Source organism: Sturnus vulgaris, chromosome 12 (genome assembly GCF_052056855.1).
Source record: "Sturnus vulgaris isolate bStuVul1 chromosome 12, bStuVul1.hap1, whole genome shotgun sequence".
In the NCBI taxonomy this organism is placed as follows: Eukaryota; Metazoa; Chordata; class Aves; order Passeriformes; family Sturnidae; genus Sturnus; species Sturnus vulgaris.
In genome coordinates, this window is record NC_142254.1 from 13,927,459 (window position 1) to 13,954,572 (window position 27,114).

Below are 27,114 nucleotides of genomic sequence, written 5' to 3' on the forward strand. Positions count from 1 at the left end.
CCGGCGTGCCCGCCGCCCGCACCGTTCCGGGCCCTCATCCCCCTCCCGGCTGCTTCGCAGCGCGGGGGCGGGGGCGCCGGCGGGGGCGAGCAGGCCGAGTCGGGGGCCCCCCGCCCCGGGGCTCCCTGACAACCCCGACCCTCAGGCTCCCGGTACGGGCCGCAGCTGCGGGTGAGGGAACCTCCGGTGCTGCTGCTGGTGGAGCTGCTGCAGCGAGGCCTTGGGATATAAAGCTTGTGGTAAAGCTGTTCCCGGAGGGGCCTCTCCAGTGCCCTGTGCCATTTACTCTGACCACAGACTTCGTTTCCTTCTTCAGGTAAAGGCCTGGCAGCGTTAATAATGAAGCTTATTTGTGCCCTATTAACTTCTGGCTTTAGAAAACATTCCAGACCATGTTCTGGACTGTTTCAACTCTCCTTGTCACTGGTGTGAGAGCTTTTCCATCTCTCGTCTGGTTCTTTGCTCATTGTCAAGTTGCACTGTGTCAAAAACAAAAGTGTAATGCTCTGTTCCTATTTCATGATCTAAGTTTAAATCTTAACGGCAAGGTTGTTTCAGGAGCAACTGCCCTCCTGCTTGTTTGCTCGTCAGCTTTCTCATGTCCACTTATACCCAGCACACCATGTGATGTTTCCTGCTGCCAGCCTTGTGTGTAATAAGATAAGTGGTAATGTGAGTCTCATCTTTTCCTTCCTAGAAGGAGTGGTACTGAGGTAACATCTGAGCACATCTAGGTGGTGCTTTAGGAGAAGTGACAAAGAGCTGCCGGGATGTTTCTCCGATTGCTGTCCGATATCCAGTGGCGGGCGGCTCACCCGAAATGGAGGAGAATGACCAGCTCCCAGCGGAGTACCTCAACCACAGCAGAACCTCATCCGGTTGCCCTGCCAGCACAGGCACAGGTTGTCATCTGTGGTGGTGGAGTACTGGGCACCTCTGTGGCCTATCACCTTTCCAAGATGGGTTGGAAGGATATAGTCTTACTTGAGCAGGGCAGGTAAGGATTTCTGGTTAAAAACCCAACAAAACAAGACTTCTTTGCAAAGCAATATCTGCTGTAATGTATTATTTCTATCTCTTCATCTGAACTAAAGTGAAGACCTGGAAACAGCCTTTTCCTTGGGCAAAATGAGGTTATACCGAACATTAATAGCAACACTTACTGTCCCTTCCCAAGCACAGGGCTGCTCTGCAAAGGTGAAGATTATCCCTTGTGTGATTGTGGTGGGGTAGCCGTGTCTTAGGGCCAGACTCCCACACAGCCATGCCAATTCCCTCTGCAAGATAGAGAGAAGGTAAGCTGAGAAAACTTGTGGATCAGGATAAAGATATGGAGGTACTGCCATGGGTAAAACAGACTTATCATAGGGAGAATTAATTTAAAAATAATTATTTCATGACTGTTAAAATAGATTCAGATAGTGAGAAACAAAAACCAAACATTAAAATACCACCTTTTTTTCCCCTCAACTTTACTCCTGCACTCCAGGGTCTTCTACCTCCTCACAGTACCCTGCGAAACATGGGGGTGACACAGTGGGGTGTGATCAGTACTGGGCTCCAGTGTGTATCCTACATGCACTGCAGTTCCCATCTACTCTGGTGGGTTTTCCATGCACCACAGTTCCTTTGGGAGACATCTAGCTGCTGTGCTGTAGTCACAGGTGATCATGTACAACAATGCAGCTGGCAAATGTAATGGACCATTTTAAGAGAACTAAGAATCCATGTTACTACTATGGCCCCTGTTGACCTCTCAGAGCAGGATGCCATGTGTGTCTAAAGCATTACACAGCCAGCAATGCTCTAGACATTGCAAGAGGTTATAAGCAGGCATCACTAGAACATCACCCTGTAAGCTGGTTAATTACTCAGATGATCCAGTTTGTTGGAGGATTTAGTGCCTCTCTGTAAAATAGCCAGGACTGTTAGTGTTTGGCTGAGCAGAAGTGCCCTCGGTGAGTTGGGTCAGCTCTGTAGCAGAGCACATAGCTCCTGTTGAAAGCTGTGCATCCTAACATTTCTCCTGTTGTTTTATGTGTCTGTTTCTGAGGGGCATTTGTGGTGTTTTCATTAAGCAGTTTGGGGATCCTGCTCGTGAGACACCACTGAGAATTTGAGGTTTGAAGAAGTGGTTATTGTAGCAGCTTCTAATGCCCTAAATAAGTGCTGAATTGTATATTTATTATCTGCTTTAGAGCTACCCACCTGATACTGCCCTCAGGAATAATTAGCTGTGGTTCCTGGAGTTTGTGTGGCTAGGAAGCAGAAGGTTCTTTCTAGCTGCAAAGAAACGAAATTGGGTGTTCTCATCTGAGACCTTGTGAGTGGGGTCCTTCTGAGCAAAGTGGGGTGCTGGGCTGCATTTGCAAGGGAATGTAATTTTTGCTAGTTTGAAGCAGGGTATGAACAGCCCACTAAAAACCTGCAGTGAATTAAATGCTGTGCAGGCTCAGTCTGTGCATGCTCAAGGAGAAAGAGGAGTATTTCAGTAGCAGAAATCTGTGAGGAGCACAGCACGGCAAGACTGTGCTTCGGCTCTTTAGGTTGTCATTGAGTAGAGGTGTAGCAAATATTCCTTGCCCAACTGAATCTTAGGTTGAATTACTGAGGGAATATAGACGTGCTAGGCTGAAAGCAGTTGTGTCAAATGGAAAAATGCAAGATGGCTTTAGCAGCAGCAAAGGTAACTTGGAATTATTGTGGAAGCAGGCTGCAAGCGAGAAGCTTAAATCTAATTGCCTTGTCTTTCCATGTTGCATGGAGTTGTGTAGGTTTCTGTCTCTAGAGTGGCTCTTCACCAAATAGCTCAATGGTTTAGGGACAGTTTTAGAAGGGACAAGAAACATGTGCCTGTCTATGGCTGTTTTTACATGAGAGGGACTTGCTTGTACTGTAATCTTCAAAGATGCAAGACTCAAAACCAAGCTAATTTTGATTTGAGGAAAATCCTGCTTTGGAAAAGGAAAGAATCAGGCAACTCAAGTTAAGTGTAAGGGTTTTTTTTTTCAAAAAATGCTTTCTTTGCAAAATGTCAGTGTTTAGGACCTATTGAAGAAAAATTGTCTTGGAATGCAATGTGTTTTCAAAAGTGAGCAAAAGGAAAATCACTCTAGAGGTTGTGTTATCCATGCATCGTCCAGCTTAAAGTGTTGCTCTGATGTGTTTGGGGGAGAAGTTGCTGTGTGGTTTGTGCTGCCAGTGGAGCTGCTGGAGCAGCCTGGTGTGGCGTGTGTACCTGGCAGCTGTATGAGGCCCTTCTCTGCACTTCTCCTGCAGGTTGGCTGCTGGCACCACTCGCTTCTGTGCTGGCATTGTGAGCACAGCCAGGCCCGTGTCCATAGAGCTGAAGATGGCACATTATTCAAACAAGCTCTACCAGCAGCTGGAACAGGAGACAGGAGTGCAAACAGGTACTGGAAGTGTCATCACGGAGTAATCTTTGGGAAACTGAAGTACTGACACTGAAATATGACTGTGGTTTTACATGTCTTAAGGCTTGAAAGTCCTGTTCAAAAACAACACATATGGACCTAATCAGATGCAAAGAGATGTCACTAGTGTAATCAGAATGGGGAGAAGAAAGAATATCACATGGGCAGACTGAAGGCAGACTACCTGCAAATCGTGACAGTTCACATGTTGTCTGTAACTTGGGCAGGCATGGGAATTTTCACAAGGACCATGGAAAAGTTGGCCTGTTCTGTGCACTGATTCACTTCACAAAAAGAAAAGGTGGTTAACAGGAGCACTGAAGCATAGGCAAAGCTGTGTCTCTTACTGCAGTCTAGCCCTGGAAATAACAAAAAAAGATTATGTTGAAATTCTCCCTCTCCCTCCAAAATGTTTGGGCATGTACCTGATAGGAAGGACTTGGTCACTGAAAGTTTTCTTCTGAAAAGAACTTGTGACGTATGGACTCAATAGAGGTTAATAACTATGCCTGCAATTAAGATGAATACTAATTTAGTGCAGTGTTGGAGTGACATAATACCTGCTTTTAGTTGTTAAGTTTTATTCTTCTGAGTAGTCATTACATTGCTTTTTGGCCAGTAACTTCTCTCTCTTTTAATAGCTACCATGTATGAAATTCAGGGTGGGTTTATAAACAGGAATAGATGAAGTAGGAAGAGAGCACAATTAAAAATTAAATTGCTTTTTTGAAAAGTTCTCTCTTGCACTTTTTAATTACTAGCTCATAAGTGTTTAAAGTTATTTGAAGATGTGGGATTTCCAGGCTCCTGAGTAGTGGAAGCAACAAGTCTGCAATTATATTAAAGCAATGAGTCTGAGATGGAAAGGAATTCAAGATCCTGTCCAAATCTGACTTGACTTTGGTCATTGTCATAGGGTACATGAAGACAGGCTCTATTTCACTGGCTCAGACTCAGGACCGACTGATCTCTCTGAAGCGCATTGCTTCATCACTGAAGTACGTATGAGCAGGAAATACAACTCAGCTTCAGTGTGCACCGGCTCTCCTGCAAGACAAATGACATCATGTTTCTTATGTTCTGTGGCAGTGTAATGGGAATACCATGTGAAATTATCAGCCCAAAGAAAGTGTTACAGCTCCACCCGCTGATCAACATCCATGACCTTGTGGGGGCCATGTATGTGCCAGAAGATGCACTTGTGTCATCTGCCAATGTGAGTCTGGCTCTGGCAACTGCTGCCTCACGGAATGGTAGGAGCTTTTTTTATCTACAGAGCGCTCTCCTGCATGATAGCTATTTTTTGCATCTCTTTTGATACTCTAACTGAACACTGAAGACCAAAATTCTGTTATTTCTGTGAAGTTCAGATTCTTTAAAACTGTTTAGTTCTGAAAAAACAGGCTGAATTTTTTTACATGCCAAATCTTTACACGTTTCCTGGGATAGACCAAGCACGTGTTTGTTGTCCTTAGTGGTTATGTATTTCTCTGAAAAAGCAGACACTTTCCTATGAGAATTGATTCATAATTACACATAAAAATGGTTAATGACCTACAAATGAAAAGGGGTGGCTGAGCCTTGGGCAGTATTTAGTTGAGCACATGTGCTTTGGAAATGAGTTTGGAAGTGTAGTAATAAATGCTGTTTGCCCAGCACTTTGGCAAATTCAGAATGGTTTAAAAGTAGGGGGAAGGTTAAATATAGTAACAAGGAGTAAAGGTCATTAAGGGTGAAAGTCCATCAGATTGGAAGAGGATGCTTAGCAAGATATCCCTCATAGTTTCTTTTAGCCCACCTTGTTTTTGCATACTGCTAATTGATATTTTTCCACAAAATTACTTATTTCCCATAAGAGAACCAGTCATGCCATCTGAAATTACAAATTTGTTGCATAAAGGAATTGTGATGGAAAGAAGTAGCTGAGACTTTTTTCCCATGTTGTTGATACTGGAGGTCTGTTTATCACCCAGATTGTCACATGGGAAAAAAACTCTTCACAGTCTCAGCCTGTACAAATTGTACATGTGATGTTTTACAAATAATAGGGTTTTGCTTAACAATTACTAGGTTAAGAATAGAAATTTTGTCTCCAAGAGAAAAATAAGCATTTTGGTGGAGCGTAAGGGTTTAAAGCTAACAGTCTGACATATTAGAAAGAAGGCTCATGGCATACTGACTTTGTGATGCCCTCTCCAGGTGTCCAGATTCACGAGAGGACAAGTGTCAGTCATGTCACAATCCAGAAGGGTCGTGTGACTGGGGTCGAGACTGACAGAGGGCGGATCCAATGCGAGTACTTTGTCAACTGTGCTGGCCAGGTTGAATTATTTAAATTTTTTCTTCCTGTTGCTTAAGAATGTGTGCATTTCCCTCTGGTTCTATTTTTTGTTTTCCTTTTGGGGTTTTTAATGGTTTATGCTTTAGCTTGGTTTACTGCAGTAGATCAAGTCATGTTACTCATCAGCTTATCCCAGTGGGGGTGTGAAGGAGGAAAAGCAGTGCTTGCCATTTGCTGTGCACCAAAGGCTGGGTTTTAACCTGCTGAGCAGTACCTGCAGCGTGTTGGTACAGCTCTGTCCATGGTCTCCCTGCTGGGAGGTTCACCCTTCTGGCAGGAAGAACTTTGTTTTGACTGTTAGGCAGACAGCCCCTTCTCTCTCACTTCCCTCCCCAAATTTGTTTGCTTTCACTCCTTAGTGTCATGTCTTCTCTGCTGGAAAATACAACTGACAATTGCAGTTTCTCAGCTAGCAGTTGTCCCTCTTCTTAGTAAAGGGTCTTAGTACAGGCACCTAAATGCTGACTATTCTGCTTCTAGATGCTGAACCTAGTACTGACTTTGGTCTACAGATCTTATTTAGCTTTTGTATTGTAAACTGGTACTTTGTAGTTACTGTGCTAGGAATGGAAAAACAGTCTTCATCCAAAACAATTCAAATTCTCAGAAAAGAGAAAAGAATCATGTCTGTGTAATGTCTTGGGGTCTGAACCAAGTCTTGTATTTTTTTAAGAAAGCAAAATCAGATGGATGATCTGTGCTTATGTCCTGCTTTTTTCCTGGAGCTGGTTTTTCTCTTTTCCATTCTGACCTGCACTTTTTGATTTCAGTGGGCCTATGAGTTGGGCCACTCTGGGGAGGAACCAGTCCATATCCCACTCCATGCCTGTGAACACTTCTACCTCCTGACACATCCTTTGAAGGAGCCTCTGTCAAGCAGCTTACCAAGTAAGGATTCTTCATCTCTTCTCCTTTTCTTGGTGAATTATACCTGCCTTTCCAAGGTGACCTGTAGTTTGAGACAAAAAGGCCAACCTCGAGCTATCGGTCCTCAGCTCATTTGGGATTGTGAAGTCCTTCTCTCTGAATTGCTTTGAATATCCTTTTTCAGTGGTAGAAATAACATCTTTCTTTACTCTTGCAAAAGCTTTTCCTGCATAAAATGATTTTGGGAGTTCTTCAGCTTAGCAGGAGAATGACCTTGATTCTAGCTCGAGTAGTAGTTGTGTCTGAGTCTTGGATTGTTGCATTTCTGGGCTGGAGAGTGTGCTAGACTTGGCACTATGTTTTCCTTGCAGGCTGCTGGCCCCAAATGGCCCATCTATTCCTTTCCTCCAACTGAAGCTAAGGCTTTACAATGGCATTTACATGTCTATGAGCTGTAGGGGCAACCAAACACTTGAGGTAATTGCTCCTCCCCCATGTTCTGGCTTTTGGATCTCTTAAAAAAAAGCCTTTGTGTTTGAAAACTGTGGTTGAGAAGTAGAAAGCTTTGCTTATTTACTCTCTGTTAGGAAGATTTTCTGCTCCTAGTGAGTAATGTATACACTGTCCAGAGAACTGAGATCTCTGGATGGAGTCCAAGTGCTTCACTTTTATTTGACTAATTAAAACCCCTCTGTGTTTACATATATATGTATGTATATATGTATATATTCACTTTATATATATTCTCAGCTTTTCTGCACATAGCAAAAATTTCTATGGCATATGTCAGGTGGAGTAACATAAATACTTCAAGGTGACACACTACCAGTGGAAGGAGCAATCCAGTCTTGACTGCTTGTCCTCATCCCAGTGCTGCCCACCTTCTTTGTGCTGGTGGCCTGCAGTAAGCTGGATCTCTTACAAATTAACTGTTCTTAGAATAGGAAGAGAAAAAGGGGCAGGGCAGGACATGTCTTGGTGGAAGGTCTGGTCTTGGGTGCTGTTTCAGTGAAACTAAGCCAGTATAATAGCTTATCAGTGCCACAAGGATTCTGAATCCCTCTTATGTCCTCTCACTCCTGGGAACACTGCCCTGCTGCCTTGGGGCTCCTAAGGTTTAATTCAGCTTACTGTCCAAACCTTAACATGTATGGCTGTGGTGGGAGCTAATGGTTTAATCTAAATTGGCTCACCAGGCTGTCACATGAGAACCAGAATGGTTTGGCAGCATGGAGAACTGAGACTGTCCCTTCCATGTTGGCAGAATGCTGGCTTGGCCTGGCATATCACTAGCCCCCCATTGTTGGAGTTTGTGGGACAACATCCTGAGACAGATATCCTTTCTCTCAATTCCCTTTTCACCTCTTTTCTTCCCTCTGCAGCTATTGTCGACCCTGATGGCAGGATCTACATACGCAACTGGCAGGGGGGCATCCTCTCAGGAGGCTTTGAGAAAAACCCCAAACCTCTCTTCACAGAGGGACGGAACCAGCTGGAGATCCAGAACCTTCAAGAAGACTGGGATCATTTTGGTATGTTAGGGAAGAAAGATTCCCCCAGCAGTGAAACACCTGACTTCAGCAGAAGGCAGAGCTCATGGCAGTGCCAGCTGTCATTGATCTATGGGAAAGATGAACGTTCTCTCAAATTAACTCATCTCTTCATTTGTCAGTAATTTGCTGAAAAACCCTTTACCAAGGGCTGCAGTACCTGAAGGGAGCCTGCTGGAGAGGGACTTTTGAGAAAGAGTGCCAGAAAAAGGGGGAATGACCAAAAAAAAAAAAAAAAAGCTTCCAAATGACAGAGTGCAGAATTAGACAAGATATTAAGAAGAAATTATTCCCTGTGAGAATGATGAGGCACTGGCACAAGATGCTCAGTGTTTAAGGTCGGGTTGAATGGGACTTGGAGCAGCCTGGTCTAGTGGAAGGTGTTCCAGCCCATGGCAGGGGGTTTTGAATGAGATGAGCTTTAAAGTCCCTTCCAACCTAAACCATTCCATGATTCTGTCATATCTGTGTAATGTTTAAAAACACTCACTAATCCTCACCATGTATTAACTTCTTCTAGAGCAGCAAGGTACTACATCAGCTTCCCAACACTGCTCTTCCATTTCAGTTGATTTTTGACTGTCAGTGCCACATGCTGCTCCTCCTGTGACGCGGTAGATCAACACTGTTGACCTGCCACGTAGCTGTGGTATTTTGTTTCTGCAGCTCTCTTCAGCAGGGACTGACAAGTACATTTCTATCAGTGGCAGTTGCGTTGTGAGCAGAAGTTGGTATTGTGGCTTCCCAGGCTTCGTCCCACCATTGACAGTGGTGGATTATTATATTCCAACTGTTCTGTCTTTCCCTTCCCATTTTATTTGATTCTGGTTTTATATTTCACATGTGTTTTTACATGGAGGACTCTTTCTGTAAGAAAGAGCATAGCATAGTTTGTGAGTCCCTTTCTTCCCCAACCACTCCTGCCTCTTTGATACCTGGTAAGTTGGTGTGTTCCCTCTCATCTTGAAATTTGCCTTACATTCAGGAATCCAGCTTTCCCTTGTGTCCCTCTGCATCCCTCGTGAATGCACATGCCTCTGTTACCCTAGGCATGGATGGAATTTCACTGATTTCTTTCTGCAGTCATAGTATGTTCTTCCAGCTATGCTTCAGGTTAAATTGAATAATTTTACTTTGATTTCTGAGAAACACCATACTGATACTGTAAAGGTTCATACTTCAGGCAGATGTAGAACCAGGATGGGGTGCTGTTTAGTGCTGGTGTATGCTAAAGGTTTTTAGATCCCTAGATGCCTACAGACTTGCTTGAAGATATTAGCTTCAGTAATGAGTTGCTCAAGCAACTCACTTCATTTTTGGTTTTCATTTGGATAAAATGAAAAGGCACTGCTTGCTGGCACCCCCAGATTGCCCAAGCTTCTGAAGCAGCTGCATGCTATGTTCCAGCTTTGCCCTTTTATCCGTTCAAATGTGCTGAACAGTTGAGCAGAGTCAGAGCTTACTCAGGTAGTATTTGATCCTTTTCTATTTGAGCTCTTGTATTTGAGCTCTTGTATTACTGCTTTGATCTTTGTCGTAGGAACGCCTTTTGATTTTTAAAATAGTCTGTGGAGTTGCTTGGGTCCAAGAACAAATCTAGCACTGATCTCTCTTTATCAATAAAAAAATTGCCAGTAACAGCAGGCTCTTACTCTGGAATTTTAATGCTTGAGAGGGGGAAGAGAAACAACAGGTCAGAAAGACTGCTTTTGTAATTTCTTAGGTAATGTGAAATTTGATTATTTTACTGCTGTGCATATAGCTCAGAAGTGTTCTTAGGGCTGAATCTTGAGGGCTTTTGTCTAGAGTACTAAGCAGAGGTAACTTTTGGGCAAGAAAAAAAAAGCCAAGTAGATATCTTACCCATTTATTAACGCTCTCAAATGTCAAGCTGTGAAGAGCTGCCGAAGGACTTTTCCAGCGTGACTGGGCAATGAAGCAGTGAGGAAATTCAATGAGGATAAATGTGAGGTGACGCAAATACATGAGGATGTGTGGGGATGGTCTTGTTTACACCATGTGACATGATGGGCTTTGAACAGACCTTGAGGTTGTTGTATTAGTTCTGTTAGTTCTGTGAAGACATCAGCACAGCAGCAGTCAAAGCAAAAGACAAGTTAGGAATTACTGTGAAAGGAGCAGAAAACACAGTTCACTATGCAACACTAAAACCTTGTTTTGCCAGATGCTAGTTCTTGTTCTAGGCTCCCTGTTTCCAGAGGATATCATAAGACTGGAGAAGGCCTGGTGGAAGAGCAGCAAGAGACTGATCAAAGCTTGGAATAGTTTCCAAGAATGAAGTGACTGAGTGGGGTGGGGAAAGGAGAGGACAGAAGGGAAATAAACAGAGGTCTGTAGAATCTGGAATGAGATAGACAGGCTAGAAGGGGAATTCCTGACCACTGTCTCTTCTAATGCTGGGAGGCATAAAAAAAATTGAGTGTGAGCTTTAAAACAAAAGGTGGTGATTCCTCATTCAACAAATTTTAGCACATGGGACTCCTTGTCTGTATCTGTTGGATTTTTTCATGAGGCTGGGAAAGACTGGTCTAGCACTTAAAAGAGAGACTAATTTAAGGGTTTCTAAATAGAGAAAAATATACCAAATTTTTAGGAAATCTGTAGCTGACAGTAGGTAGAGGCTTGCAGAATGCATGGGGCAAGCATCACATACATTTGCCTGTTCGTACTCCTCACTGTGTATCTATTTGGTATCTGTTCCTATTGCTTTCCCTAACAAAACTGAACAGTGCTCTTGCACTGTTGAGAACAATACTTGGCTCTGGGTCTGGATCAGTATGGCTGCTTTTATTGTATGCTGTGTGATCCATTTTGAGTAGTGTGATTCCAGCAAGTAAACCATTTCTTCCGTGACTGTCAAACATGGAAGCAGTTTCCACTGAAGCAGCTGGAATGTGTTGAGATTGAAAGCTGTGACTTTTTGTCTCTTTATTGTGTTGGGTCCTAGCGCCACTTCTGAGTGGCCTCCTGCGCAGGATGCCAGGTTTGGAGTCTCTGCAGATCAAGCAGTTGGTGAATTGCCCAGAGTCCTTCACCCCAGACATGCGATGCATCATGGGAGAGTCGCCCACCGCGCGAGGCTACTTTGTTCTGGCTGGCATGAACTCAGCTGGCATCTCCTATGGTGGGGGAGCAGGCAAGTAAGTGGTCTATCACTGTTGTGTGTGTAATGTTTTAGCCAAGAGACTGTTCAGATGATCCTTCTGTGTAGAATGTTCTGGTTGGTATTTGTCACCTCCTTCATTTCTCACTTGAGTCAAGGAGAGGAGCAGTTGCTGTTTTCTGACTGTGTTCTTCAGTGTGTATTTCAAACCTATGTTGGATTCTCCTTCTGTCCTGCACATCTCTCCTCTGGCATCACATCTCAGTGAGCAGCTGGGGATCAAGTAAGCTTCGTTAAAGTTATGTCAAAGGAGGTTTAGGTTGGATATTAGGAAAAGGTTCTTCACCCAGAGGGTGGTTGGATACTATAACAGGCTCCCCAGGGAAGTGGTCACACCATCAAGCCTGCCAGAATTTAAGCAGCATTTGGACAATGGTCTCAGGCTCCTGGTGTGATTCTTGGAGCTGTCCTGTCCAGGGCCAGGAATTGGACTCAGTGACCCTTGTGCATCTGTTCCAACTCAGGACATTCTGTGATTCTATGATTCTATAACTGGTATGAGGTTTTTTTTGAACTACCATGAAGAGATAAAATCTTGGCAAAGCATATATTCCCTTATCTCCTGTGCTTCATGATCCCCTTTATTATTTGATTGAAGTCTTTAGATCATTCAAGTTGACACAGCAGTTAATTCCTCTGAAAGTAGCATGAATCTGTTGCTGATGAAACACCATATATGTGATGCTAGTGCTGACAGTAGTTTAAGACTGTCCCCTACAGTAAGCTAGGGGTGTAATAATATCTCAGTAAAAACCTGTGTTAATGCAGGTTCTTAGACAAGCATTTGTGTGTGATCTCAGCAGCAAAGTTGCTGAACGATCATTTCTCCCTCTCATTGCCATTTAGTTTTGGTAACTGAGCATTCCTTCTACCACACAGCCTTCTTAACAAACTGCTCGTGTTTCATGCCGGTGTTAGTATCTGCATTTGTCTTCAGTGGTTTATGTCCATTGTCTAATAATTTCACTCACCAGAGAAACAACTCATCATATTTTTGTTGTCACGTGAAATACAGAGGATCTTTGCAGTGAGGTTCTCTTAAAAATCAAATTAATTTCTGAAGATAAAAGCACTATTTGTCCATTTATTGCTACAGCCCCAAAATAAACAGCTTAGCTTGCTAATATAACTTTTCATGATCAGTTCCAAACCCCTTTGTTTTGTTGTCTACTGGCTGTGAACAGAACCTTCTACTGTGCTAAATTCTGAGTTGCCTGTGTCCATTAGCTCTGAGGAATGCCTTCCTCCTTCACTCCTGGAAGTGTAGCTAAACATAACTTGGCTGGCACTTCGTGCTAAATGAATGCTGTCACTGGTGGTTTGTGGCTGAGCCTACACCAGGCAATATGAAATGAGAAAGCAGAAGAGTCGAGCTCCAACTGAAATGTATTTGCACCTCCTTTTGTATCAGAACCCAAGGGTTTGACACAGTGTCAGCCAGGTTACCTGTCCAGGCTCTTGGCTTCATTTAGCCATGTCCTGAACTTCCTGCTACCCTGTATGCTTCATCCTAATGGACAATTAGTAGTTTGGAAATCTGGTGGGTGTATTTTGTAAGGGGAAACTTTCCAGATTCTGCTAGTGTTGAGAATACTATGTTACATGTCTTCTCTCTCTCTGTTGTAAGAAATTCTCATGTCCAAACTGCTTTGCTTCTGACTTCAAAGCTACACTCTTTCCCTTAAGACACTGGCTGATATCTCAGTCTGTCTTTATTTCTTCCATCAGGTACCTGGCAGAGTGGATAGTAAATGGGTATCCGTCGGAAAATGTCTGGCCCTTGGATCTGAAACGTTTTGGAACCCTTCAGAGCAGTCGCACTTTCCTCCGTCACCGTGTGATGGAAGTCATGCGTAAGTGAGGTCTCTGCCTTCAGCTCTGGACAGGCTGTCCAAGATTTTCCTCTTTGCTACACTGTTTCTCCTCTGCCATCACTCTGAAAAACATTTTCCTTCTTCCTGCCCTCCTTCCTGGCAATACAGCTCCTTCCCAAGAGAAAGGAAAGGATGAGGGTTTTTTTGTATGCCAACATTCTTATTAACTTTTCTAAAATAATGCTATTGGTGTCTTTCTCTATGCTATTTCTGTGCTTTGCCTCTGATATAGGGAAGTTTGTATGTATCTCTGTGGAATGCCAACCCCAAAAAGCAATGCCAAAGTCTTAACTGGGAATGTTACACTGTCTCAAAGATTGTTATTCTTTGCACATCATTACAGTGTGGAAATGCCTCCACTTCCAACTTATGGCTGGGTGACCCAGTTATCTTGCATAAATTCAGGAAGTCTTCATAGACATACTACTTTCTTCTGTCAAAGTTTGTGATAAATACCTTGCAGAATAGATTAGAGATGCCATTTTTCTTGTCTAACACCATGCTTTGTTTCCTCCTGTTGTTTGAATATCTGTCATATTGTCTGAATATTGTGGATGACTTCTTTTCAAGTTTGAAATAGAAGTATGAAGCACTCCACAAGTTGCATAACAGGAACAATTACTTGAATACCAAGTTTAAACTAAAAACATATGGGTGAAAGCAGAGAAGCTGGGTAAACCTCTTATCCCTGCTATATCTGGGAAATAAAAACCTTATGCTGCTTTGACCTTCTTCCCAGAAAAAAAAATCACTTTATACTCTGGGCATTATTCATCAGTGGCTTTCCAGTACAAACCTCAGTTCTGATAGCTACAGAATCCCTCTGGTTTTTACAGAGTGAGCAATGTATTCCATCTTTGAAGTGTTATATTCCCGTCCTAATCTAGTCTTCTCTACAAGCTCTCTTTCAGGAGTACCAATTTGAGATATTGCCAATAAATTCATTAAATTATTAGCTATGAAGCAGAAACTATGGAAGTGTTCAGTAAGAGATATTTGGCTTATCTTCAGTTTTGAGCAGTTTCTGACCTAAGTAGAATCTTAACATTTATAAAGTATATTGAAGCACCCTTAAGTTATTATTCTCCACTGATAACTAAGGAGGACGCTCAGTGTTTATTAGAGTAACTTGTTTTCTAAATAAAAGTATTCTATACTGGCTTGAACAGATACAGAAGCCATTTGGAAAAGCTTTAGTGATTACAAAAGGCTGAATTGCCAGTATTTAAGAAGGCAAATTAGATGGTCCCTGTAGCAATGCGCTGCCTACCCCAGCATTAGCATTGTCAAAATATCTAATATAGTGCACTGCCAGGGAAAAATCCTGCATAATTAATGCTAGTCAGCATGACTTCATGAAAAATAGAGTTTTTGTTATCTTGCAGAATTGTCATGAGACCATAAGTGTCTATTAATACAAGTGTTCTGTGCAAATATTATTATTCTGATTTTGAAGAGCTATAAATGGATCAAAATGGATTTGTGGATTTTCAAAAACAGGAAAAGGAAGGTTGGAGCACTTTTGAGAGAGTTTTATTAATGGTTCAGATATTAGTAAGTACTGATAATCTGTCAGAAAAGTTTAGATAATCACTTTGCCTAATACAGGATCTTTATGACCATTGCAGCACTCATGTATGATCTGAAAGTTCCCCGCTGGGACTTCCAGACTGGCAGGCAGCTGCGCACGTCACCACTGTACGACCGCCTGGATGCACAGGGAGCCAGGTGGATGGAGAAGCATGGATTTGAGAGAGTCAAGTACTTTGTCCCACCTGGGAATGGTGAGACCCTATTTTCCTATGCCTGATGCTTCCTGATTGGTCTACGTAAGGTCTTAATTCATCCAGTTTATGAATTTTTCCTTCCATTTTTCTTTGTGTTAGATCTACTGGATTTGGATCACAGCAAAACCTTTTACAAACCAGACTGGTTTGATATTGTGGGTTCTGAAGTCAAGTGCTGTAAGGAAGCAGTTTGTGTTATTGACATGTCATCTTTTACCAAGTTTGAAATAAGTGTAAGTACCTAGGAAGGAACCACCTGGTAAAGATGACCTTTAGATTATTATTGCCTACTTTTTGCAAAAAATTCAGTGTCCTATTGAGGATAGATAGAGGAAGTCGCACTGCATGGCTAAATTCAGGTTGTACCACAGTATTTAGCACAGGTTGGGTTTTGTCTGTCAAGGGCCCACTTTATAGAAATATCATCTTAGTCTATACATAGAATTTGACCTCTGGCACTGTGCCACTGTTGTATCCTGTTACACTTGAGACGTCAGTGTCACGATCATCACAAATTGAAATAATTTAGGCCAGGATGTTGATGCGATCCTAAGCTGCCCCAGTGGATTTGTTTTGCTCAGGCGGCTTGTCTGACTTTGTCTTGCTTTTGATTCATGTAGTCCACTGGAGACCAGGCCCTGGAGAATCTGCAGTATCTCTTCTCGAATGACCTGGATGTGCCAGTTGGGCATGTCGTGCATACAGGAATGCTTAATGAGAAAGGAGGGTATGAGAACGACTGCAGCATAGCCCGGCTCAGCAAGCGCAGGTGGGTTTGCAGACAGCATCTTCAGCCATCACTCTTTGGGTATTTGAGCCTTGAAGGACTTATTCATGAAGATGATAAACTTTGATCACCACCCTGAACTAAAAAGTCTCAGTTCTCCACTAGTATTCCTAATTCAGTAACCCAAGTGAAAGGGAGCTTCTGAACTTACAAACATTGGGGAAAATAAGCCTTTTTCTGGCATTACAGATGGTAGATTTCCTCAAAATGTTAGACCTTCACATGTTTAATTTCTTAATTGAGATACAAATTGTTTCTAGCAGTCACTGGAGTTTATTAGTTTAGGTAACATTTAAAGTACAAACTAACTCCTGACCAGTGTCCTTACAGGAACTGTGCATTGAAAAGACTACTTTTTTATTATTTCAATTTTCATTGCAGTATGTGTACTCTAATTCTCAGTACTGCAGTCTTTTTATCATTCTTTTTGTGCTCTCTCATGCAAACTGACATGATTGCAGGATTTTACCCTTAGACTAAACAGTTTGGGCTCTCTTTAGCATCTGATAAAAAGCTTTCTCATTTTTAAGAACTTCATGGCCATGTCCCAGCTGAGCATTCGATTTATTTTTCCAGATGGTTTTCTATGTGTGTTTTCATTGTATTGGCTTGAAAGCATTTTGTTGCTTCTCCTTCAATTACAAACAGCTTTTCTTTCTCTTACACTTCTCTCTGCATTCATGTATTGCTTGAAAGTATTATCCTTCTCTGTGTGAAACAAGTAGCTTCCCTCCTTGCCTAGTCATTTCTACAGATGTTGATGTACTTTAATGCACAGTTTGTATCAGGCACACACACAAGCAGCTCATTTTCCCATATCAAGTGGAGTTCTCTTTTTGGAAGCTGTTAATAATAACCACCATTGTGTGTGAAAAGACTTTTGCTAAAACAAGAAATTGCTGTGTGAACAATCTCTACTCTGACTGTCAGAGTAGAGAGAATCACTGGTGGTGAAGAGCTGCAGGTCCCTTCTGCAAATCAGTTGTGACCTTTGAGATACTCTGTCAACTTTCTGCAGAACTCCGTGTTCCACATCTAGTCACTTCTTGTTGCCAGCCCACTGGTAATGCTTGAAGTGGGGGATTTCTTTTCATGACAGATGTGATGGCATTGATCCAGAGACTTTAGCTGTGGTTTTCACAAACCAGCTTGTTTTGGTCTCCTGTTAGCTTGGAAACTACTGAATGGCTCAAGTAGTTGATGAAAGAAGAATGAGCTGATTCACTTTGTGGTTGTTCTTTCATTGTTTCTTGGGTTTGATTTGTTTGTTCCAGCTTCTTCATGATTTCCCCCACTGACCAACAAGTTCATTGCTGGGCCTGGCTGAAGAGCCGCCTGCCCGATGACAGCAACTTGGTCTTAGAGGATGTGACCTGGAAGTACACAGGCAAGAAATCACTAAAAGAGACAGCTCAAAATCACAAATGGTGTCTCATGCTGCATGCCAGTTAATTGTTTAAAGTGCCTGAAGTTGTGATTTAGTCTCCTTTCCAAACATTTGGATGAAAACACCAGTTGACAAACTTTTTTCCGGCAAGCCATGAGCTAGAAGACAGCATTCTTTCACTGTGGACTGTCAGGAGAGAGTTTAATGGCTCTCTCCTCTGTTCTTAAATGTAAACACACCTATTAGTTCAACAAGACTTCAGGAATTGGAGCAGCACGTTAGACACCAGGCAAGACTTGTCCAATCTCATCCTAATGCTGTTTTGTTCCCCTCTTTAGCTCTCAATCTGATTGGCCCCCGTGCTGTTGATGTCTTGTCAGAGTTGTCCTATGCCCCAATGACTGCAGAACACTTCCCCTCTCTCTTTTGCAAGGTGAGAGACTGTGCTTCTATCCTCACTGTGCTAGGTTTTTCAAAGCATGCATGAAAGGAGAAGAAAAATGTTTTGGATAATTGGAGGAGAACTAAGATTTACAGGAAGATTTTACTGCAGTTACTGAGCTAGGCTGGTAAAGAGCTCACTAGGCTCACTTGTCTTTGTGTTGTGTTTGCTAAATAGATAGGTGAATATGCATTTGTTTTCAGTATTCCTGTCACTGTAGACTTGTCACTATTTGATATCTTGACATGTTTCATATAATCAATTATGAAGCTGTCAGAGGGGCAGCTGGGATTGAGGACTCTGACGTTGTCTGCTGTCAGCCTGTTAAAAGGCTGAGCAGATAGTTGCTATTCAACTTCTGTCTTGTATCTAGAATACAATCTTTGTCCTGACCTAATTCCAGGGCTTATTACCAAGTGTCCAAACTAACAAGTTGGGATAATGTGACATCACTATTTGAATTTGGAAATTTAAACTTATTGCAAATATGTGTGCGTGGCAAAAGGGAGAGAGGGCTGGGCAGTGTGGATGTGTTATGCACTGTGCTCCTTCTGGATCTCTGTGCTGTGTTCCAGTTTGGATGATTTCACCCCCTCTGATTCTGCAGGAGATGAGCGTGGGCTATGCTAATGGCATCCGTGTGATGAGTATCACTCACACAGGAGAACCTGGCTTCGTGCTTTATATCCCCATAGAGGTAAGAGTGCACTGCAGCCTGAGCTAATTAAAGCAGTTGCTTGCATGCATAAGTCAGAAACATTTTCCCAGTTGACTCCAGGTGATGAGATGTCTGATTTGCACCACAGGAAATCTGCCTGCAGGCACCAGGGGGAGTTTCCCTGCTTAATATTGCATTCCAGTGGGGCAGAGCTCTTGTGCTTCAGTGGCATTCCTGGTGGTGTCAGATGCTGCTGCTCTCTCCTGGTGCCAGTTTGTGTTTCACCCTTCCATTGCAGTATGCCCTGCACGTGTACAACGAGGTGATGAACATGGGACAGAAGTACGGGATTCGGAATGCCGGTTATTACGCGCTCCGCAGCCTGCGCATTGAGAAGTTCTTTGCATTCTGGGGCCAGGATCTGGATGCTTTTACTACTCCTATGGAGTGTGGACGCGAGTTCCAGGTCAAGCTGGACAAGGTACACCACCTTCTGCACTGGGGTTGATGGGAGAGCAGAACTGGACTGAAAGGCTGCCAGCCAAGCAGATGGATGTGTTTTTATGGGGCTGTGTGCAATAGCTGTAATATATGTTCTTGTACTTCAGAAGGCTGCTAGAAATACAAAAATGCTCTGTCTTCCTCCTTCCTGGGCAGCATTCCCAGTGACCTGTGCCTGGTGCTGCTTATGTGTGCAGTGCCCAGTGTGGCAGAGGTGCTCTGTACTTTACAGAATCTCAGAATTCTTGCTTCTCTAAGCTGCTTTCCCAATCTTATGAAGCAAAATCTAGCCTGTGCACCCGGTGGTGTTTAGTGATATTAAATATGAGGCTAGGCACCAATAACAGGTGTTCTCTGTTCTTTAGAAAACAAGGGAGTTCGCAGAACAGTGTAAAGTTATACTTTGTGGCAGCAGGTGCTGTTGTTATCACTGTCATGTTTTCTTTCTTCCGTCTTTGCATGAGCCAAAACAAGTGCTTGTATCAATTCAAGAAAATAATGTAATGCCTAAGGATACAAATTTCATATTAGTTACAGTTTCCCTCTGGCTTATGAAAAAGGGTAGACTTGTGGAACAAAAAATGTGGCAAAAACTGGAATGGAGACATGGTTTTCACTAAAGTGAAAATTAGAATCATTTTTCTAAAGACCAGCTTCACAAAAATTTCTGTCTTTTGACATCTAGAGCAACAAATATGACAGAAAAGCTATCTGAGCCCAGCTTCTTGTGTATGGAAGCAGCCCATTTTGATAGGATATAAGTTCCAAGTGTGAATTGCCCTTGTCGGCAACCTGGTCTGCCGCAGCTCATCAGCTGCCACAGATTGCGTCCCTCACATCAGCTGATGCTCCCTTTTCCCCACAGGGAATTGAGTTTCTTGGCCAGGAAGTGCTGTTGGAGCAGAAGCAGAACGGGGTGTACAAGCGCTTTACCATGTTCATTCTTGAGGACCATGACACGGATATGGACCTCTGGCCCTGGTGGGGGGAGCCCATTTTCCGCAACGGCCGCTACGTGGGCAAGACCACCAGCAGTGCCTACAGCTACACCCTGGAGCGCCACGTCTGCCTTGGCTTCGTGCACCACTTCGATGAGAAGACGGGAGAAAAGCTGGTGGTGACGACTGACTTCATCAACCAGGGGGAGTACGAGATCGACATTGCCGGGCAGCGCTTCCAGGCCAAAGCCAAGCTCTATCCCTTCAGCTCCCTCTTCACACAACGGCGCCGCAAGGATGAGGTGGAACTCAGTGGCTACCAGAGGGAGTAGTGCTGAGTAGACTAGACCTGCCCCTTGTCCCAAGCTGGAGTCTTATCCCACCATCTTCCAGCCCTTTCTCCTCACCTCATATATTTCTTTCTTTTCCTATCTTGTCTTGCAACTTTTAAACTTTTTCCAGTGTGTTACATTTTGTATATTTTAAACCTAATTTTCAAGCTTCCCCAACCCTGTCGGTCTCCCTCCTTCAACCCTTGCCAGGCTCCCCTGTGCCCCAGTGGATGAAGCACAGTGCTGAACATGCAGAGATGCCTGTGTAGGAGTGAATCCCACCAAAGGCCCTGGCCTTCTAATGATGGGGGAAGGGTTGAGGTGAACCCCTGAGGATGCACCCTTCCTCTCTCCTCTCCAGCATAAGGCATGGGACAGCAGGTCTTTGCTGCCTGTGGTTCAGATGATGGCTGACCTCACCCTGCTCTCCATATACCATGTTGTAGAGAGGTTGGTGTGTCGATGCACACAGCAATAGAACGATCAGCTACCTCACTGGCATGAGACAAAGCATTGTGTGAGCACAGCCTAGAGACAGGTTTTGGTGTTGTCCAGCCTGTCACTGCCCTTTGTCCACCATTTTGGTTTTTCCCTAGCAGGGAGTAGATTTAACATCAGAGTATTGAGATGACAGTAGCATTGGTAAGTGTGTTGTTGGTGGGATTGGATTTTTTGTGTGGGGTCACTGAAACTAAATGGCCTTCTATAAATATAGTCAAAGATCAACATGTGCATTTCACTTCTATAAAGGAATGTTGTTTTTTCTTTTTTATTAGCAAGAATACTGATTTCTAACAAGGATAGATGTTAGTGTTTAATGTTAAATAGCAGTGTTGAAATGCTGCTTCTGTTTAAGCTGCACAATATACAGTCTCTTTGGGGATTGTCTTTCAGTTTGTTTATGTGACTTGGTCAAACTCATCTGGCAAGGTTCATGGAGAACTTGTGTTGTTTTGGGGAACTTGAGCAGCAGGAGGGGATATTATCTTGCAGTTTTAGCTGCCCATGGTTATTTTGAAATTGTAGGAAAAGGCACAGCATTTGTCTCACCTGTGGTGCAAGAAACACTGGGTTTTCTACTGGTGATGAGAAAATGTCTCAACATCTTCTGCTGGACTCAAGAATTTGTCTCCTGGTTTTTCTCCTCAAATCTGTTGCACTTCTTTGTCTCTCAGTAGTACCTCAGCTAAAGGGGTTGAATGAGTAAGTGAAGGGAGTATGGTTGTGGGATTATAAATTGCTTTTCTTCAGCACTGCTCTTTGCATCTGGCTCCTCATACAGATGCTCCAGATGGTGCAGCTGGAAATTCACCCCTTCTTCAGGTGTCAAAATATCCAGTTCAATCACTGATGGCAAATGGTAAAGAAATGGGGGAATGCTGAATTGCCTTGTGCACATTTGCATCATCTTCTTCTTCATGTTTTGAGCACAATCAAAAACCAAGCCTCTCTTCATTTACTTGAAAAAGATCTGTTAAAGGTTTTCTCTGCCTCTGATACCACATACTCCTCATGGTCTTTTTGCTTCAGCGTCTGTTTTGGACTTCAGACACAACCTTGCACTGATATCTGCCCCGTTAGCTGTGGTGAACACTTTCTCTATGGTCTAGAACCATTCTTGGGCACTTTATTTTCCAGTTAAATGGTGAGCATCAGCAGTATAAATGTGAACGCAAAACCATCCCTGGTTCTTGTTTTAAGTTTGCTTTCTGCTGCTTTAGTTGCTTTAAGCTGTGCCTTCAGTTGGGTCTGGGGCTGGCAGTTCAGGAAACTGTAAGGGAATTTAGGATTTGAGCATATGGTGTAGTAGTAGGTTGAATGTATGTGTCACTTCTCTGAGCATGCGTTCCTTTGTCTGTGGTGAATTCCACTGAAGTGTGTGACTTCTTCCAGGATTTCAAACCTAGTTCTGAATTAACGTGCAAAATTTTCCAGTTTCTGGAAAGGAGTGACCACACTGGGGCAGCCTTTTGAGATCTCACAGCCCAGAGTACTCGCTGCAGCTGCTCTAGGCAAGGTTCCACCTGCTGGTCATTTCTTCCAAATTCTTCTCTTACTGCTCTTGGAACTGAAATTTTGCCTGGTGTGTTAGAATTAATTGCTTAAATGAAAGGTTCATAAAGCATCTAATAGCAGTTAAAACTCTGTAATTACTTCTTGCATATCTTTCCTGCTTAGAGAGATACCACAATCCCATTGTTCTCATGCTGGACTTGTATACTAGGGAGCACCTTGGTTCTTCTCCATTGGTTTTATGGGATACTGCTTCACCTTTTTTATCCACAGAAACAGTCATTCAACCTAAGAAAGAGTTTTGTATGTGATACTTAGATGTGGAGTAGCCCTTCCGCGTAGGATTCTTAGAGCAGCCCTTCTGCTTAGGGTTTATTGACCATTTGTTGTGGCTGAGTAAGGCGTGATACTCCTTCAGGAGAAGGCAAAGTATAGGGCCAAGGTGTACTGAAGTTTGTACTGAAACTCCTGAAGAGAGATTTTAGCTTGAGCTGTTCAGTTCTCTGCAGAGTTAGAACTAGGTAAAACCAAACTGGAAAGCTAGGAGCATGCTGTCCTGTTCCAGCCACATTATATTCCTCTTTGTGATTATTTTTCCTTTTCCTTAATTTATAGGAGCCTGCTAGTTCCTCAGGCAACTTTTCATACATGGATGTCTCTTCTCCAGCAGTTCTGACAGTAAAATTGTGTTTTATAAGCTACTTTTGTTATTATGTCTGCTAAAGTTTATTTTATGTCTGAAAGGTTTATTTTATGTCTAGATCTATTGACTTTTCCATACCAAAAATAGAGTGTGGAAATAGTTTTCCACCATGATGGTAGATATAGCAACACTTCATGTAACGCTGTGTTTGCTGTTTGAGACTTGGCTGGTTTGGTAATTGTCAGTCTTGCAGCTCATTAACGCCTACTCCAACCTTCCCTGCAACGAATTCTGTTCTTGTTTTATATCAGAACCTGAGAGATCTGTAACTGCTGTTCAGGCTTAGTCAATTTAATTTCTGATATAGCTATTTTTAAACTTAAAATGTAAAGAATAGTCTGCCTTTACCAACTTGAACACCTGTCAAGAGGACAGTTGGATCACGTTTTAAAATAGTGATAACTGAGTTGGGGGAAGATCCTTCTAGCATAGTGTTTTCATCTCGAGGTATTAAGCAGTGATGTAAGACTCTAATCCCTTTATCTGATGATTAAAGTAGAGTGCCTAAAAAAACCCAACTAAATCTGTTGAAGAGTTACTACCTTTAGTACACTTTCAAATTAGAAAATTAAAAATCAGATCTTTGAAGCTGCTGTAACATAGTCTTAACCTCTAAGATGGTAAATAGCAGGGACTGTAAAATTCTACATCCTGATTCTCATCATTAAAACTGCCTTAAAATGCTTTTTGATGAAAAAGGTGGTTTGTTCTCATTCTGCACAGTAAGACTATGAACCTTGGATTGGGAAACACAAAAATAGCATCCCTCTCTGTGGAGTAGAAGGGGAAATGGCCTCATTCTGTGCTGAAGCAGCAGCTGCAGGTGGCTCTCTGCAGTTCGTGTGTATCAGTCACAGGGTTGTTACCAGTTCTCTGAGTCTTGCTGCCCAGAATGGGAGCAGCCCTGTAGATTCCATTCATACAGGCATCTTTGGAGGGGAGGTAGCCTGTGAATCCATCTAAATGTACATCCATGGGAAGGGCTGGCTCCAAGTACCATCTGGAGTCAGGGGAACTTAGGGAAGACATAATGCTTCCTTCCATTAAATGATTTTTACTGAGATATTATATTATCTTAACCTTGCTATGTCCTTTCATAAGTTCTCAGGTTTTGTTAGTCGTTGAGTGAGTACTGCAAGGCTTGAGTAAAACTGGTACTAGAAAAACGTTAGTATATTGTTCATATTTAATGATCTGAGGATAAAATTAACAGTCCGTTTCTAGAATTATGTTTTCTGTTTCGGGAGGATGTGTTACAGTCATTTTCACATCCATCTTTGCCAGACTTAGTTTCTATTTGTTTTCTCCAGTATCTAGATTTTACAGGCCTTTTTGGACGGTTTCTTATTTTATAGCAAGGAAGGGAGGTTGTGTGAAACTTCCACCGCATCTCCACATCTTGGTGTAAGCTTGGATTCCTCCTTTCTACTGTTGCACCTGAGTTGCCATCGATCATGTTGCTCTTCCTCTAACACCTCCAAACTCTGCTGCTATAGAATTTCTCATGTACAAGTTTCTTCTCTTCCATCTACCTGATGCTTTGTCATTGGAGCCAGATTGGATTTAGATCTGTGTGTCTGCATCAACTTAAGTTATTCAACTTCAGGTGGTGCTGATACCAACATCAGAACTCCCAGACAGGTTTGTGGCTGCTGTAAATCCCATAATTTAACCCTCTCTTTCCTGTGCCAGGATTTTCCCACTGTCCTTAACACTCCTTTAGTTTCCTTCTTCAGGTGGCTGAGTGCATTAGTTCCTTTTGCCATCAGAGAGTGAGGCACGGGAAAATAAAAACTGGTGGAGGGATGGTGGAGTGGCTGAGGTGGAAGAAGAGATGTAGTGAAAGTTTGATCCTTTGCTCGCTACTCAAGTCCTAAAGCCCAGCCTTGGAGAGATGATCAGCTTTGATTCCCAGCTCAGGGAGCATCTTCCTCTGCAGCCTTGATGCTGGACAAGAGCTAGCTAGCATGGCTCTAGGCAGAGTTGGAACAGCATTAGCTCTTGTTTCCCAGCACACATTTGCCCCTCTCATTGGGATGAAGGAAATGTTTCCATGCAGGACAAGTAGGGACTGTGTGCACTTGATTGCCTGGAACACTTTTTTCTCCCTGGCACGTTTTTGTGGCTGTAAAGGTACAGCACTGACATCACCAACCTCATCCTTCCAGCATGTTTGAACCAGAATGGTGACTTTTTGGGAAGAGATCTGTAAAAATGAGGTAGTTCCCATGTCAGGGGAGTGGGGAGTTGCTTGCAGGGGCAGAACTAATATTTATTTAAAACACAACTCTTAGCTGCTGATAATGGCGAGCAAAATGTTCACAATCTTCATATTTGTCTTCCCAAATGAGTTTATTATAATATTGGGTCAGAATATTTCTGCCTCTTTCAGGGTATTTTTCTGATGTAAACTATTTTTTCCTTAATTGATTGTTTGGATTTCTATTTAAAAAAAAAAAGACATTCAGTCATGGAACAAAACTTGGGAAAGGTGGGGGTTGTCATCTGATGACTTCAAGCTGTCACTAAAAAGCATTTGAAAATTTTCTTTGCACTTTAAACTTTCTTTAAGTATTATGGCTGTAGCAGTGTGCTTATTGCCCTTGGCATGAGTAGTCATTGCATTTGAGAGAGTAAAAAGACTGAATATTTATAAATGCCTTAGAGCTTTAGGTGAGGTGTTTGAGCACTGGCTGTGCCTGCCATTTGATTTCCTTCCTGGAAAGCTGTGTGCTGTGCTGTGCGCCCATGATAATTTTGAGCAAGCACTGGGGGATGGTGGAAGCTGCTGTTGCAATATGAGACTGGAATTTGTATGGAGCTGGGAGCCCTTGTGCCTGTTCAGCTGCTGGGCTGACACCTTCCTGTTTGTTCCCCCCCTCCAAAATGGATTTATTCACTTTTTCCTTGTGGTGTAATGAGTTTTCTTCTTTCTCTAAAGAAGCCTTGGCTGGTGTAGTGTTATGTGGGTGTCCTGTTGCATTAAAGGAAACAAAATTCTCTGCCTGAATGCTTCCCTGCTGTACCAGCTGACATTTGCAGGCAGGAGTTGGGAAGCAGAAGGGGAGGGGATCTGCTGCTTCCTGTGGTGTTTGCTGAGATGGCTCTGAGACTTCTCATCTCCCATTTGTCTCAAAGCTGGGCTGGATTACTGATGTCAGGCTGGCTTCTGGATTACAGCACAAACCAGAGCTGCTTTGCAGGTGTGGCATGCTGGGCTGATGTTCTGTTAGAGATCCCACCTGCTTGGAATAAGGAATCCCAAGAAAGAGGAGCAGTACCTTATAATGAGGAAAGTGCTCACATTAATGTTTATGGATTTGTTAATACTAGTAACAGTTGATCTTCCCACACAGATCCTTGACACCTGCTACAAGCAGAGCAGATTCTTGGGAGTTGCCAGCCATCCCAGCTAGGACCTGATCTATTTTGTGTGCATGGAGAAAAATCGGTGCTGTTGCCTTTAACCATGGCACTGCTGAGATTTTTTTCCATGCTAAAATTCCCTCCTTTTCCTGTAGTGGGACAGATCTGACTTCAGTATATACTTCAGTATAACCAGAGGCAGATTAGTATCTCTGAAGTCCTTGACAGGTTCTCCTGCATCTCCTGGACAGGATTGCAGCAGGACACTCATCCAAACCCTTCATGCTTGTCTCCTGAGACCAGATTTAAAAAGGGCTGGGAAGATTTCTGATGTGCGCTGCTGCCAGAATTTTAAGAACAACTGAAGTTTGAACCTGTGAAAACACTTTTCTAGTGCCTTACACTTGTGAATGTTGTGCAGTGGATGTAGCTGAGGTGGGACAGAGCAAGGGGCAATGTCAGCAGCACGGTTCCTCATCCACTATGGCCGTTTCCCTCTGCCCTCGCAGGGCCCTGGCAAGCAGGTGCCAGCCAGTTGTCTCCAGCAGCACCGGGAAGTTCTTTATTCCCTTTGCATTGTGGGGTCAGACAAAGCTCATGCCAGGTACTTTTCCTTTGAGGGGAACAGTGGTCTCACATGTGCTGAGTTTGGATTTGGAGGAGTTTAGGAGAGACAAAGCTGTGATTGCCGACCCCATGGCAGAGGATGTGGACAGTTGTTCCCAAGCGCACAAGTCAGGGTGAGTTTGCCACTCTCCACTGAGGCCATGTTGTCATGTATGCTGTATTTATATCATGCTTGATTTCATTTCATATTTTGGTTGGCTTAAATGTTGCTAGGTTTGTATATTAATAAAGAGGCATTTTAACTACTTCTGAATTTTGCCATTAGTTATGCAAGACTCTTGTGTGTGAGAATCCAAACGCTCCTGGTTGTCTAGATGGGATCC

At 43.0% G+C, this 27,114-nt stretch overlaps 1 protein-coding gene across 2 annotated transcripts; it reads left to right on the forward strand.

Annotated features, from left to right (window-relative positions):
* On the forward strand, positions 1–27,036 carry PDPR (pyruvate dehydrogenase phosphatase regulatory subunit). 2 transcript variants are annotated; one of them, XM_014880815.2, is made up of 18 exons: positions 1–316; positions 698–997; positions 3,280–3,413; positions 4,351–4,432; positions 4,524–4,687; positions 5,634–5,755; positions 6,546–6,663; positions 8,025–8,174; positions 11,161–11,353; positions 13,105–13,229; positions 14,879–15,034; positions 15,137–15,270; positions 15,658–15,806; positions 17,099–17,211; positions 17,550–17,644; positions 18,261–18,350; positions 18,610–18,792; positions 19,678–27,036. In XM_014880815.2, exons 2-18 carry the CDS (start codon positions 771–773, stop codon positions 20,080–20,082), a joined length of 2,640 nt encoding a protein of 879 aa, XP_014736301.1. In that variant the 5' UTR covers positions 1–316; positions 698–770; the 3' UTR covers positions 20,083–27,036. The 2 variants fall into 2 exon arrangements, with proteins under 2 accessions (XP_014736301.1, XP_014736302.1); XM_014880816.2 differs by having other exon boundaries at positions 701–997.
* The last annotated feature ends 78 nt before the right edge of the window (positions 27,037–27,114 follow it).